Below are 13011 nucleotides of genomic sequence, written 5' to 3' on the forward strand. Positions count from 1 at the left end.
CAATACAGGAAAGCATAAATCAAATTGCAAACATCTTATAGAAGATAGGGGAGGAGATTGTGGATCATAAAAAAGGGTAACATAAAGGAAAAAGATAACCCATTTTGGCTGAAATAGCAATCATCTGCCATTTCTATTGAAGAAGAATCCAGAGATCATAACTCTACAAGTAAGATAATATCAACAATTATATAAACAAAACATTCATGAAACTGTTTCCGATAATCTAATCAAGCTGTACTTCATAAACAGTATCATCTAATTTCATTCCTCCAATATTAATGTTTCATTATGTAAACAGAAGGAACTGAAAATTAATCCAGCACAACTAGTTTCTGATATTCTCGACCAGAAATGGCAGCTTCCATGGCTTCTTCGGGGCATAAATCCCCATCATTGTTGATGAACAATTTCAGTAAATTCTTTGAAAACCCACTTACCAGTGCCACTCCTTTCTGAGTGGCTGGCACTGGGGTAGCCCTGGAGTCTCTCAGATTCCAAAAAACTATCTGAGGCACGGCAGAACCATAGCCTTTCTCATTGTACTTCCTAGTGATTGCTTGGTAATCAGTCTCCCAAGGGTTCGCCGAAGCTTCATCAAACTCCATATCACTGAATACAAATACCCTCTTAATCATTTGATCCTCCTTCAGGTTCCCATTGACAGCCACCTCCAATATGAGATCAAACACCTTCTGGAAATCAGTGTTCATGTCCCATTCCAAGTCCTCCATAAACCTTGTCTTGGAATGAAGATTATCCCCTTTAATCAAATGAAGCTGAGGTCTCTCACTGAAAGTAATAAACTTTCCCTTCCAAGGTTCCTCACTCAATTCAGACACCAACATCCCCAATGCCAAAGACACCTGAATGGGGGTCCCATCCATACTCCCAGACACATCACACACAGCAATACAATTCTTCATCTTCCCTTCCTTGAGCAAGTCATCCACCATTCTCTTCCACTGCAGCTCAGCCACCTCCCGACCATCTCCATCCCACACTGACTTTATAATCTGATGGGGAAGCAAAGCACCAGCTGCAATAGTGGCCTTCCCTGACTTCACATCCTCCAGGTACTTCTCAAACCTCTCCTTATCATGCTTCAGAAACTTCTCGCTGTAAAACTCCATAGCCAGAGAGGCAACCCTGTTGTAAGGAATCAAGTCCCATCTATTAACACCAATGTACACCTCAGGCAACTCCAGCGCCTTCCTCAAGGGCACCAACACCTCCTTCCTCAAACGTTCACGAATCCTATAAGCATAATGCGCCTCCTCCACCCCCTCATACTCCTCCCGAGGAAACAGCCTCCTTGCCACACTCTCACACAGCAATATCGACCGGTCGAAGGAAGAATCAAGAGAAGGGCACCACTTGGCAGCAAGACTGATTTTTGTCACCTGCCCAGAACTCAAAAACTCCATATCTCTCTTGAGGCACTCAGCAAAGTGATCAGAGACGCGATCGTGCAGGAACTGGAAAACGGGGTCACTATTGTAACGATCAAGAAGCTTCTTTGCCATGGCAAGCCTCTTCTCTTCCCTCGCAGCATGACGCCTCTCTTTCTCAGCCTCAGCATCCATCTCCAAAGACTCCTCACTCTTGTCCTTCTTCTTGTCTTGTTCCCGTCTTGCATTTCTCATTCCAAAGATTGGTGGTGGATCTCTGGATTCTCTGCTTCCATAGCAGTACCTCTCTTCCTTCTGGGTTTCACGGACATCAGGACCTTCAAGAACCCGGTAGAGGATCTCAAGCAGGTCCTTGAAGTAACCAAACTCAGCGAGGCTGGGGAGGTTGGAGGTTAGCGTTTTGGGGTGGTGGTTGTGTAGCCAATGCGCGGCGGCGTAGAAGCCTTCACGGTCAGACTTACCGGTGCCGCGAACGCCACGGAGGTTGCAGACGAGTTTGAGTGCGGTAAGAGGGTTCTCCGACCAGGCCAATTGGAGGAGGTGGGTGATGGTTTGATGGGGAGTATCGGGAACGACATGGAAGAAGAAATCGAGACAAGGGTTCCCGGAGGAGAGGAATGTAGGAGAATTGTTCTCTGTAAACCCCATTGGGGGTAAGGGTTTGGTTGACAAGGTGTTGAAATTGGCAACCATTAGGTCAATGAAGGGGTCAGACGCGGTGGTGGTGGCGGTGGTTGGTTTACCGGCGTAGAGTTCCGGTGGGCCGAGAAGAGTGGCCATTGTGCGTGTGGTGAGTAGAAGGCGTGTGTTGAAGGAGCTGAAAGGGGGGAAGGAGAGAGAATGAGGAAAGAGGTTGTTTGGGTTGAGAGTGGCAACCCTCGTCGTCGTCGGCGTCGTGATCATGGTTGTTGCCGTCGCCGGCGACGCCATTGTTGTTAGCTTCGTCGTTTGACGTATCAGAGTCTATTGGAGAGTACCCTTACTTGGGGTTGAAGTTACAGGGTCTTTACTCTTTTAATCCTAATTAATTAATACTCTTAATAAGATTATCTTCAATTTTCTACCCTTTTTCTTCGATTCTTAGTTACACACATGAGATTCTCTTAAACTGTTATTTAAGTTTCAATATTTTTTAATTTTAATGTTTAACTTTTACTTTTAAATTCAAATTTAAAATCTCTAACTATTTTTTATTTCAATTATGCTTATTATTTTTTCCATAAAAAAATTATGCTTATTATTTTTAATATATGTTTAAATTTTTTTTTATAATTTTTTTTACGGGAATTTCATTTTTATAATTTGAGAGTCTTGTGAATGGCAAAAACCAGCTAAGCACGGTTTGGACTCCGCAGAGGACTGGCGAGATGAAGGTGAACATTTATGGCAGTTATGTTGATGACAACATGGGAATGGGGTTTGGGTGTCTATGCCGGGACGAAATTGGCAGTTGACTGTTTGGGGTCATAGGGCTTGAGGATGGCGGCAATCCATTCGTAGCAGAGAGCCAGAGACCCTAGCTCTCCGTCATGGGCTATGTTATGCTTGGAATCGTGGCTTTTGGTGTGTAGAGGTTGAATCGGATTGTAAAGATTTAGTATTTGCGATGGAAGTTGAGAACTCATACAGGTTTTATAGTAATCTCAGGGAGATAAAATCTTGGATCCGGCGGGATTGGGATGTGGTTTTCATTGGATCCCGCGAGATTGTAACAAAGCTACGGATTGGCTGGCCCGAAAGGGGGATAGATTCACGTACTCTGATGCTACTCTGATCGAGACGCCTCCTGTTAATCCACTACAAATCCGCCATCAAAATACTAGTTCCTTAATACGAGCAAGTGAAAATGGGATCAAAGACAAATCGGGGATGAATAAATGCACAACACAAGAATCAAGAGTGAAACCCTCCTCTATTTAGCCTAAACTTACGTGCATTTCAGCTTCCTAAACATGGGCTAAAATGATCAAGGTATTTTGCAAGCTTCAAAACCAACAACAACTTGAATGAAATCCACACATCATAGTTATGTCAATTCTTTTGATCACACTTCTCACCATTGGCTATAGCCATCAATGTTTCGTTTCGTTTCACACCGTCAACACTCATAGAACTATGATTTATATAACCTTAATTATATGCAGATAAAAGTGCCATGAAAAATAAACTGGTGTTGACATTAAATTATGTATTATTTAAATTTTAAATTCATCGCCATTTTATATCATGAAAATGTACTCATAAAAAATCAACTTTTCATATTGGACGGAATGGAGCGATCAGAATTAGCATTCTTATCTTGGGTCACGTTACTGGTGAATGAACCAGAGAATTTTGACTTGGATTATATGGGGGTGATGTGTTCCATGAAACTTCTCGAGCCAATCTCCTGTTATGACCTTTGGCAACCACTAACGATTGACAGTCTCAAATCTTGTAAAATGGTCAATAATTAAGATGATTTATTAATGTCTTTTTCCGCATCCCTCGAATCGCGACATTTGTTAGATACGTGGTAATGGAAGACGGTTAAATTAGGGTTTAAGGTTCGTCTACATGTAACCCGAAAGACATATCTAAATGCTCATGTTCATTGAAATACAAAAAGATTGAGTTTGGAATTTTCTTAAAGCTTATTCTTCCTGTTCACTGCATTATCACATGTAATACTTGTTATTTAAAAATCTTAACAATTATCATAAGAAGGACAGAATATTTGTCAATGTATCAATGAGGGTACCAAGAAAGAAAATCATTATTGGATATTAGAGCAATGGATATCCAAGGCCCAATACATTGTTATTTTCTCTAGTCCATACCAATGCAGTGGTTGATGAGGAGTTACACCAATGTGCTCGAGGCCTGAATCCTGAATAATGAATCCACATGTAATCACTTAATGAAACTAATGAACACGTCCATCCTGTTGTGATTGAAATTATGCTAGACAAATTCCTCACATTATTATAGAAGAATCATATAGTGCCTAAAGAAGGTACAAATTTTTATCCAAAAAAAAGACATGTGCAAATGCACTATAATAATTTACCCAAAAATATGTTCAAGCCTTTTAAGCCCTATTATTCTAGGGTGTCTTGGATAGACTACAACAGAAAGTGGAAAATAACAAGCAAAACATTGTGTACCAGTCACAACCATGTACAACAGCTGATATATCTGATGATGTTAAGAATGAGATAGGCACTACATTGCCTGCCAGGTGCATAAATGGAGTGATAAACAATGCTCTATCCCTTACACTCCTACAATACCAAAGACTCTAAGTTTAATAGATAAGACACTGATTCTCTGCACAGATGAAGTTGACTCATGCAAAGAATGCTATGTTTGACATAAATGTAAACTATAAAATCTCAAGAATTCCTTATCTTGAAAAGCAAATGCTTTGCAGAACAATTTTTCATCTTCAATGGGCTGTTACTTACAGCTAGTGCATGATAACAATCTTTTGTTGAGGTTCTGCTAAGTTGAACTACCAACACAAGGTAAAGATGAAAGTATTTTCTCTACAGTGGACGAGAGCCTCCTAAAATAGCCACTGCTCGCGGCGCCACCTTTTAAGCTCCCATCTAAAAAGATAATTCACAATGGATGAGAAACCAAATTATTGTTAGGTTGACAGTGTTTGGCTAGAAATGAAATTTGATTTCGTGAAAGCAGAATCTACTCTCAGCTTCTGGTGACAGCAGAAACTGTTGAAACTGCATTTCTTTTCACAGAAATACCAAAACGTTTTTTCCAGCAACAAGTTTTACAACGGCCGAAGTTTAAAAAAAGCACTCTACTGTAAATTAAATGATCCTCTTGAAGAAAATCTCATAATCAGTTGTTCACCCTCTGGAGTGTAAACTATCATTTCTATTTATTCCATACTTGCATTGACAAACATGTCAAAAGGCATGCAATTAGATCATGACTTGAACACAAGCATAAATTACCAAAAGGTATGCAGTTAAATACTACGATGATTTTGGAGGAAAGCCAAAAAGAAAATGGCAGCATAATTTATGCAGAGTGATAAAGTGAGAATGAGTGCCTCTCTTATCAAGAAGCTTTATTCAACCTAACTAAACAAAAAGATCTCCCATAACCAAGATAACTCAACTTCCATAATCACTGCAAAAAGAGAGCAGAAGTTATAAGAGTACACCTTCACGGATATGGATATTAACTAAAGAGCTTAAGCTTAAATGATTTATTCTCTTATCTAGCCCGACATAGATCCACCTCAACTATAATACAGCAAAACATAAATCAAATTGCAAACATCATAAAGAAGATAGGGGTGAAGATCGTGGATGACAAAAAAAGGGTAACATAAAGGAAAAAAGATGACCCATTTTGGTTGAAATAGCAATCATCTGCCATTTCGATTAAGGAGTAAGATAATATCAACAATCATCTAAACCAAAAACATCATGAAACTGTTTCCAACAATCTAATCAAGTTGTACTTCATAAACAGTATCACCTATTTCCATTCCTCTAATATTAATGTTTCATTATGTAAACAGAAGGAACTGAATTTAATCCAGCACAACTAGATTCTGATATTCTTGACCAGAAATGGCAGCTTCCATGGCTTCTTCAGGGTTTAAAACCCCATCATTGTTGATGAACAATTTCAGTAAATTCTTTGAAAACCCACTTACGAGTGCCACTCCTTTCTGAGTGGCTGGCACTGGGGTAGCCCTAGAGTCTCTCAGATTCCAAAAAACTATCTGAGGCACGGCAGAACCATAGCCTTTCTCATTGTACTTCCTAGTGATTGCTTGGTAATCAGTCTCCCAAGGGTTTAATGAAGCTTGATCAAACTCCATATCACTGAATACAAATACCCTCTTAATCATTTGATCCTCCTTCAGGTTACCATTGACAGCCACCTCCAATATGAGATCAAACACCTTCTGGAAATCAGTGTTCAAGTCCCATTGCACATCCTCCATAAACTTTGTCTTGGAGTAAAGATCATCCCCTTTAATCAAATGAAGCTGTGGTCTTTTACTGAAAGTAATAAACTTTCCCTTCCAAGGTTCCTCACTCAATTCAGACACCAACATCCCCAATGCCAAAGACACCTGAATGGGGGTCCCATCCATACTCCCAGACACATCACACACAGCAATACAATTCTTCATCTTCCCTTCCTTGAGCAAGTCATCCACCATTCTCTTCCACTGCAGCTCAGCCACCTCCCGACCATCTCCATCCCACACTGACTTTATAATCTGATGGGGAAGCAAAGCACCAGCTGCAATAGTGGCCTTCCCTGACCCTGACTTCACATCCTCCAGGTACTTCTCAAACCTCTCCTTATCATGCTTCAGAAACTTCTCCTTGTAAAACTCCATAGCCAGAGAGGCAACCCTGTTATAAGGAAGCACATCCCATTGATTAGCACCAATGTACACCTCAGGCAACTCCAGCGCCTTCCTCAAGGGCACCAACACCTCCTTCCTCAACCGATCACGAATCCTGAAGGCATAATGCGCCTCCTCCACCCCCTCATACTCGTCCGAGGGAACATCCTCCTCGCCACGCTCTCACACAGCAGTATTGACCGGTCGAAGGAAGAGTCAACAGAAGGGCACCACTTGGCAGCAAGACTGATTTTTGTCACCTGCCCAGATTTCAAAAACTCCATATCTTTCTTCAGGCACTCAGCAAAGTGATCAGAGACGCAATCATGAAGGGACCGGAAAACGGGGTCAGTATTATAACGATCAATAAGCTTCTTGGCCATGGCAAGCCTCCTCTCTTCCCTTGCAGCATGAATCCTCTCTTTCTTCGCCTTAGCATCTTCTCCTGTTGTTTTTCTTATTCCAAAAGGTGTTTCTGGATTGTGATGATAGTAGCCAAAGGATCTCTTCCTTTGCTTCCACTCTTCCCTCTGGATTGTGCGGACTTCAGGACCTTCAATAAGGCGGTAGAGAACCTCAAGAAGATCTTTGAAGTAACCAAATTCAGCCAGGCTAGGGACATTGGAGGCTAGAGTTTTGGGGTGGTGGTGGTGGAGCCAGTGCGCGGCGGCGTAGAAGCCTTCACGGTCAGACTTGCCGGTGCCGCGAACGCCACGGAGGTTGCAGACGAGTTTGAGGGTGGTAAGGGGCTCGTGGGACCACGCCAGTTGAAGGCGCTCGGTGACGGCTTGAGGGGGAGTGTCGGGAACGACATGGAAGAAGAAATCGAGACAGGGGTTCCCAGAGGAGAGGAATGTAGGGGAATTGTTCTCTGTAAACCCCATTGGGGGTAAGGGTTTGGTTGACAAGGTGTTGAAATTGGCTACCATTTGGTCAATGAAGGGGTCAGACACGGTGGTGGTGGTGGCGGCGGTGGTGGTTGGTATAGGGGTGTAGATTTCAGGTGGGCCAAGAAGAGTTGCCATTGTGCGTGTATTGAAAGAGGAGCAGAGAGAGGGGAAGAAGAGAGTGACATTCCTTCTCGTAATCAAGGTTCTTGTCATCGCCATTGATGAAGCTTCGCTTGGTTTGCAGCGTTACAGTGGTTGATGTATGAAGAATGAAGAAGAAGAAGAAGACTCTGTTAGAATACCAGAATACCCTTACTTGGGGGTGAAGTTACAGGGTTTATATTCTTTTAATACTAATTAATTAGTAAGATTATCTTCAATTTTCTCCCTTTTTTCAGCGATTTTTATGCACATGAGATTCTCCCTATACGTTTATTTAAATTCAGATATTTTTAGAATTTTAAGGTTTAACTTTTAATTTTAAATTTGAAAAAAATCTTAAATCTGCTACTATTTTTATTTCAATTATTATAGTATGATTCTTTTATCTTTTGATGATTATTTCATTTTTTTTTCTGAATACATACTTTATTTCTACAATCCTTCTTTTGCTCTAGAATTAAAGAACTTGAGTATGAGTGATACTGATGAGGGTTGTGTGCTTCGTTCTTTGGTTGGTGGCCTCTTTATAGGTCTCTCCTCCGACTCTAGCTTTCTGTATTCAGACGACCTGATCATTATATCGGTCAGCGTCATTAATAAACCATTGTGTGAGTTCATACCCTCATCAGTCATTTCACCTTCGTGGGCCGTTGTCGTTACTTCATACCCTCAAATCAGGCATTTTGAGCTAATAAAAGACATGTCTACTGGGGGATCAATCCTTATAATCACATGTTATGGTGTGAGAGGTATCTCTCACAATTATAACATGATAACGACATCGTCATAGAAATATTAAATTTATCTATTTTATTTTAATTCTATAATAATAATAATATTTAAAATAATTATTACCAAGTTTTAACTAATCATTATAAAAATATTTTTCATGTGCTTTGTACGATAGTCTAGGCGTGCCTTAGTTTTTCTTCTCTTTTGCTGTTAACTTTTCGAAGTGCAAAAAGAAAGAAAAAAATCCTAGCCCCTAATATGAGGAGTAAAAATGGGATCAAAGATAAATCCGAGGTGGTTAAATTAACCATCAATTCATCAAAAAAAAATTGAAATGCATCATTTTAGATTATGAACATGTATTTAAATAAATAAATAAATTAATAATATATAAGATACTGAATCTCTGCTCAAATAGCAAGAATTCCTTATCTTGAAAAGCAAATGCTTTGCAGCAGACTTTCTCATCCTTAGTTTCCTGTTATACTTTGTTGGTTTTTTTAACGTGTAGAGAAAAAAATATTTCTGATGGAAGGCAATTTTTTATTGATCAGAACTTTGCTCTTTTAAAGGCAAAGAGTAACTAACAAACTGACTAGAAATCTGCTAGATTTGAAATACTAACAGAAGATACTCTAAACAAATTCAAAGATAGTCTAACTAATCATCCTAACAGAATTATGACTTATTCAAATTTAAATAACAACTTCAAACTAACAACTTAAATTTGAAATTCAAACAGCTACCGAGACATAATTTCAACACTCCTCCTTGGATCAGTAGGAGCAAACTTCTAACTTCTCAAAGTTCAAAAAGTCAACCATACTGGAATATGTGCTCCGGCAGGTTCTCTTCCATTCCATGGACACATCACGTATGCATAAGAATATGGTAGCGGAGGTGCAAAATACGCCACACTATAGTTGTTGTAAATAAAAGCAGGAAGTGGATGGACATAGTAATGTGTAGGGTACATGTGATGACATGGAGGACTCTCATTAGGTAGTTTTGGATTTTGATCTGTTCCTTGAGGTCCAGGCACATGAACATGACCTTGAGGCTCTTTATCTTTTGACTGGCGACCCAAAACACCAGTGGCTGCAAAAACACCACCATCATCTTCAACAGTAACACCCATGTTGTCCTTGTTGCACTTGGCTTTCCCTTTCTTTTTCTCTTCGTTGTCACCTTCACTAAGAAGTGTGACAGGCTCGTTGGCCAAATCACCATGAAATGCAGTTTTCTCCTCCTTTATTGAATCAAATGAAAATGTCTTGCTCCTCATTTTTACCTTGAACATTTCAAGGCCTTCTGGATCTTTAACTATGCAGCTTTTATCTTCAAAGATAACTTTGAAGTCTTTCTCAAGCAACTGTCCAATACTAAGCAAGTTTTTAGTAATTTTAGGTACATACAAAACATCAGAGAGAATTTTTGTACCTGTGTAGCTTTCTATAGCTACTGTCCCCTTGCCTTTTACTGGATTTTTTTCGCCATTCCCGATTTTGACCCATTTGACTTTGGTGTTGTCCAAACTCTTGAACAACTCTGTCATTGGCCATGTGATTAGTACAACCACTGTCAATCAACCAAGATTCACAAGAATTATTGCTAGAGAAGCAAGTAGCAACAAAGAGCATGTCTTCTTCCTCCTCTTGCGCATTTTTTGCTTCATCTGCACTTTCCTGGATTTTGTCTCTACAAATTACAGCTTCATGCCCCATCTCGTTGCACTTGCTGCATTTTGCATCTGGCCTTCTCCAACATCTGAACGGTGGGTGACCCATCTTTCCGCAATGATGACAAGATGGATAATTTTTTCTACCTCTGTCATTGTTTTGGCTGTTTGGAAAATTCTCACAACTGGTTGGTTGGTTCTTCTTAAAAGAATTATTTCTTTTGGATCCATTGTCATGATGCTTGGCTGCAAAAGCACCTTCGACAACACGATCTTCTCTCATCAGCCTTCGTTGTTCTTGGGCTTGCAATGCATGCATCACTTCTGCCAAAGTGATTTTAGAAAGATCCTTCGTATTCTCAAGTGAGGCAATAGACGCTTCATACCTCTCAGGAACTGTTACCAGAATTTTTTCAACAATTCTTGAATCAGCAAACGCACTTCCAAGCAGCCTTACTTTGTTAGCAATATCCAACAATTTTTCTGAGTATTCCTTGATGGTCTCAGACTCTTTCATCCTCTGCAACTCAAACTCCCTCATTAAATTCAGCACTTGCATGCTTCTTATTCTTTCATCTCCAACATACTCCTCCTTCAAATAATCCCAAATTGCTTTTGCTGATTTGAGACTCATGATCCTTGTGAAGATGGTTGATGAAACACCAGCAAAAAGGCATGATTTTGCCTTTGCTTTCCGGGTTTTTTTCTCCTTGTGACTCTTGATCTGGGCCATGGTAGGATTGGCAGGCAGCGGAACAACTTCATAATCCTCTTCTATAGCTTCCTAAAGATCCAAAGCCTCTAGGTAAGCCTCCATCTTGACAGCCCATAGATCGTAGTTTTCTCCATCAAAGACTGGAGGTGCAACTTTGGAGAAATTTGATTCGGCATCCATGTTCACAGGTCCGTAAGAAGATGGCTCTAGATACCACTTTGTTGGTTTTTTTAACATGTAGAGAAGAAAATATTTCTGATGGAAAGCAATTTTTTATTGATCAGAACTTTGCTCTTTTAAAGGCAAAGAGTAACTAACAAACTGACTAGAAATCTGCTAGATTTGAAATACTAACAGAAGATACTCTAAACAAATTCAAAGATAGTCTAACTAATCATCCTAACAGAATTATGACTTATTCAAATTTAAATAACAACTTCAAACTAACAACTTAAATTTGAAATTCAAACAGCTACTGAGACATAATTTCAACATATTTATCCGTACAAATTCCAGCTTGTGCATGATAAGTGACAACTTCCTTCTCTTTTGAGGTTCTGCCAAGTTGAACAATCAACACTAGGTCACATTACTGATAGGTTGATAATGTTTGGCTTTGGCTAGTAATCAATTTTTGATTTTGTGAATGCAGAATCTATTTTCAGTAGTGGGAGAGAAGCAGGAATTTTGAGATTCTGCTGACAGCAGAAACTATTGAAACTGCATTTCCTTTTCAAGTAATATTATAAACGTTTTCCAGTACCAAGTTTTGCAATAGCCTAAGTTTAACTAAGCACTCTACTGTGAGTTACATGATCCTCTTGAAAAAAACCTCATAATCAGTTGTTCACCAACATTAAAATCCTCTTGGAGTGTAAATTATCATTTGGTGTGGATAAATAATGGTAGTGGTCATTACACTGCTTCCTCAGCATACATATACTTGGCTTCTGAATGACCTGAACAATTTGGGGAGTGCAGAAAATAGGAAATGAATCTGGAAACTTAAAGTTCCAGAGAAGATTCATTTCCTTATTTGGTTTATTTTGCTTAATGCACTACCTAATAATCAGTTAAGAGTTCTGATCATAACATGTGAGTTCATCAACAGAAGATATAATAATCTGATAGATATTTTAATTTGAAAAGTAAATTAATTAGTTTTGCTTGAATTCTACAATCTTTTCTATTATTCTCCGTGAAAACCAATTTTAATTAGCTGTAAAAATTTGGACTAGCAAATAAATATGGGCTGAGGAACAATACAGATTCCCAGACTGGGTAAACAATGAACAAATTGGACTAGCAATTCACTATATCAGTCGCAAGTATAAACATAACAAGAAGTAATGCAGAAAGTACAAACATAGCACCTATTCATTTTCAATATATCATGTCTTACTAGAATGTGAAGTCTGTAGAGAAGTAGCATTCATGGTAAACATCAGTTTAAACACACAATGAAACTTGTTTTATTTTTAGATGCACATTAATTATGGTAAAACTAGTTTAGCAGAAGAACAGCAAATCTCAGATAAGAAATGCCATCTCAGTTTACCTCAGACACAACTACTATTGATGTCAATCATCCTTTTTTTTTTGTATGAATCCCAATTAAATTATCAGTTAATGACTCAGAAAAGTAAAAAGTGGAATTTTTGTATGTATGGTATCTACCCCTGCTGGCCCTCTTTAGAGTGTCCAATGTGGTATGTTTCATTTTAACTCACATAAAACCTAAACTTGGTTTTATTCATGTTATGAAAATACTCTGCACTTTTATCACACAGAAGTATCTGTTAGTTATTCTCGGTGTAGTAAACATGTAGTTTCATTAAAATTTGAATTGCGTACACACTGAACTTGAAATCCCTAACTTTTATGGAACAGAACTTTGAAAAAACAGATTGCAAAAAGAATCAGATACCATTGTAAAGGATCAATTTTTTCTTATGCCATAACTTTGATGTACCATATAAGTATAAAAGAGATTAAGGTTGAGACCTTAAAATCAATATCAGCAGAGTTAAATTTCTTCACAA

General features: G+C 39.0%; 1 protein-coding gene and 1 pseudogene across 1 annotated transcript; both read right to left on the reverse strand.

Moving 5' to 3' along the window:
* Window positions 1-127: 127 nt before the first annotated feature.
* Window positions 128-2368, reverse strand: LOC130735697 (uncharacterized). The gene has a single exon (XM_057587609.1). The coding sequence runs from the start codon at window positions 2340-2342 to the stop codon at window positions 315-317; it is 2028 nt and encodes a 675-aa protein (XP_057443592.1). The 5' UTR covers window positions 2343-2368; the 3' UTR covers window positions 128-314.
* Window positions 2369-5784: 3416 nt separating this feature from the next.
* LOC130735698 (uncharacterized) lies at window positions 5785-7918 on the reverse strand (annotated as a pseudogene).
* Between the last annotated feature and the right edge of the window lie 5093 nt (window positions 7919-13011).

This window comes from Lotus japonicus, chromosome 2 (genome assembly GCF_012489685.1).
Source record: "Lotus japonicus ecotype B-129 chromosome 2, LjGifu_v1.2".
NCBI lineage: Eukaryota > Viridiplantae > Streptophyta > Magnoliopsida > Fabales > Fabaceae > Lotus > Lotus japonicus.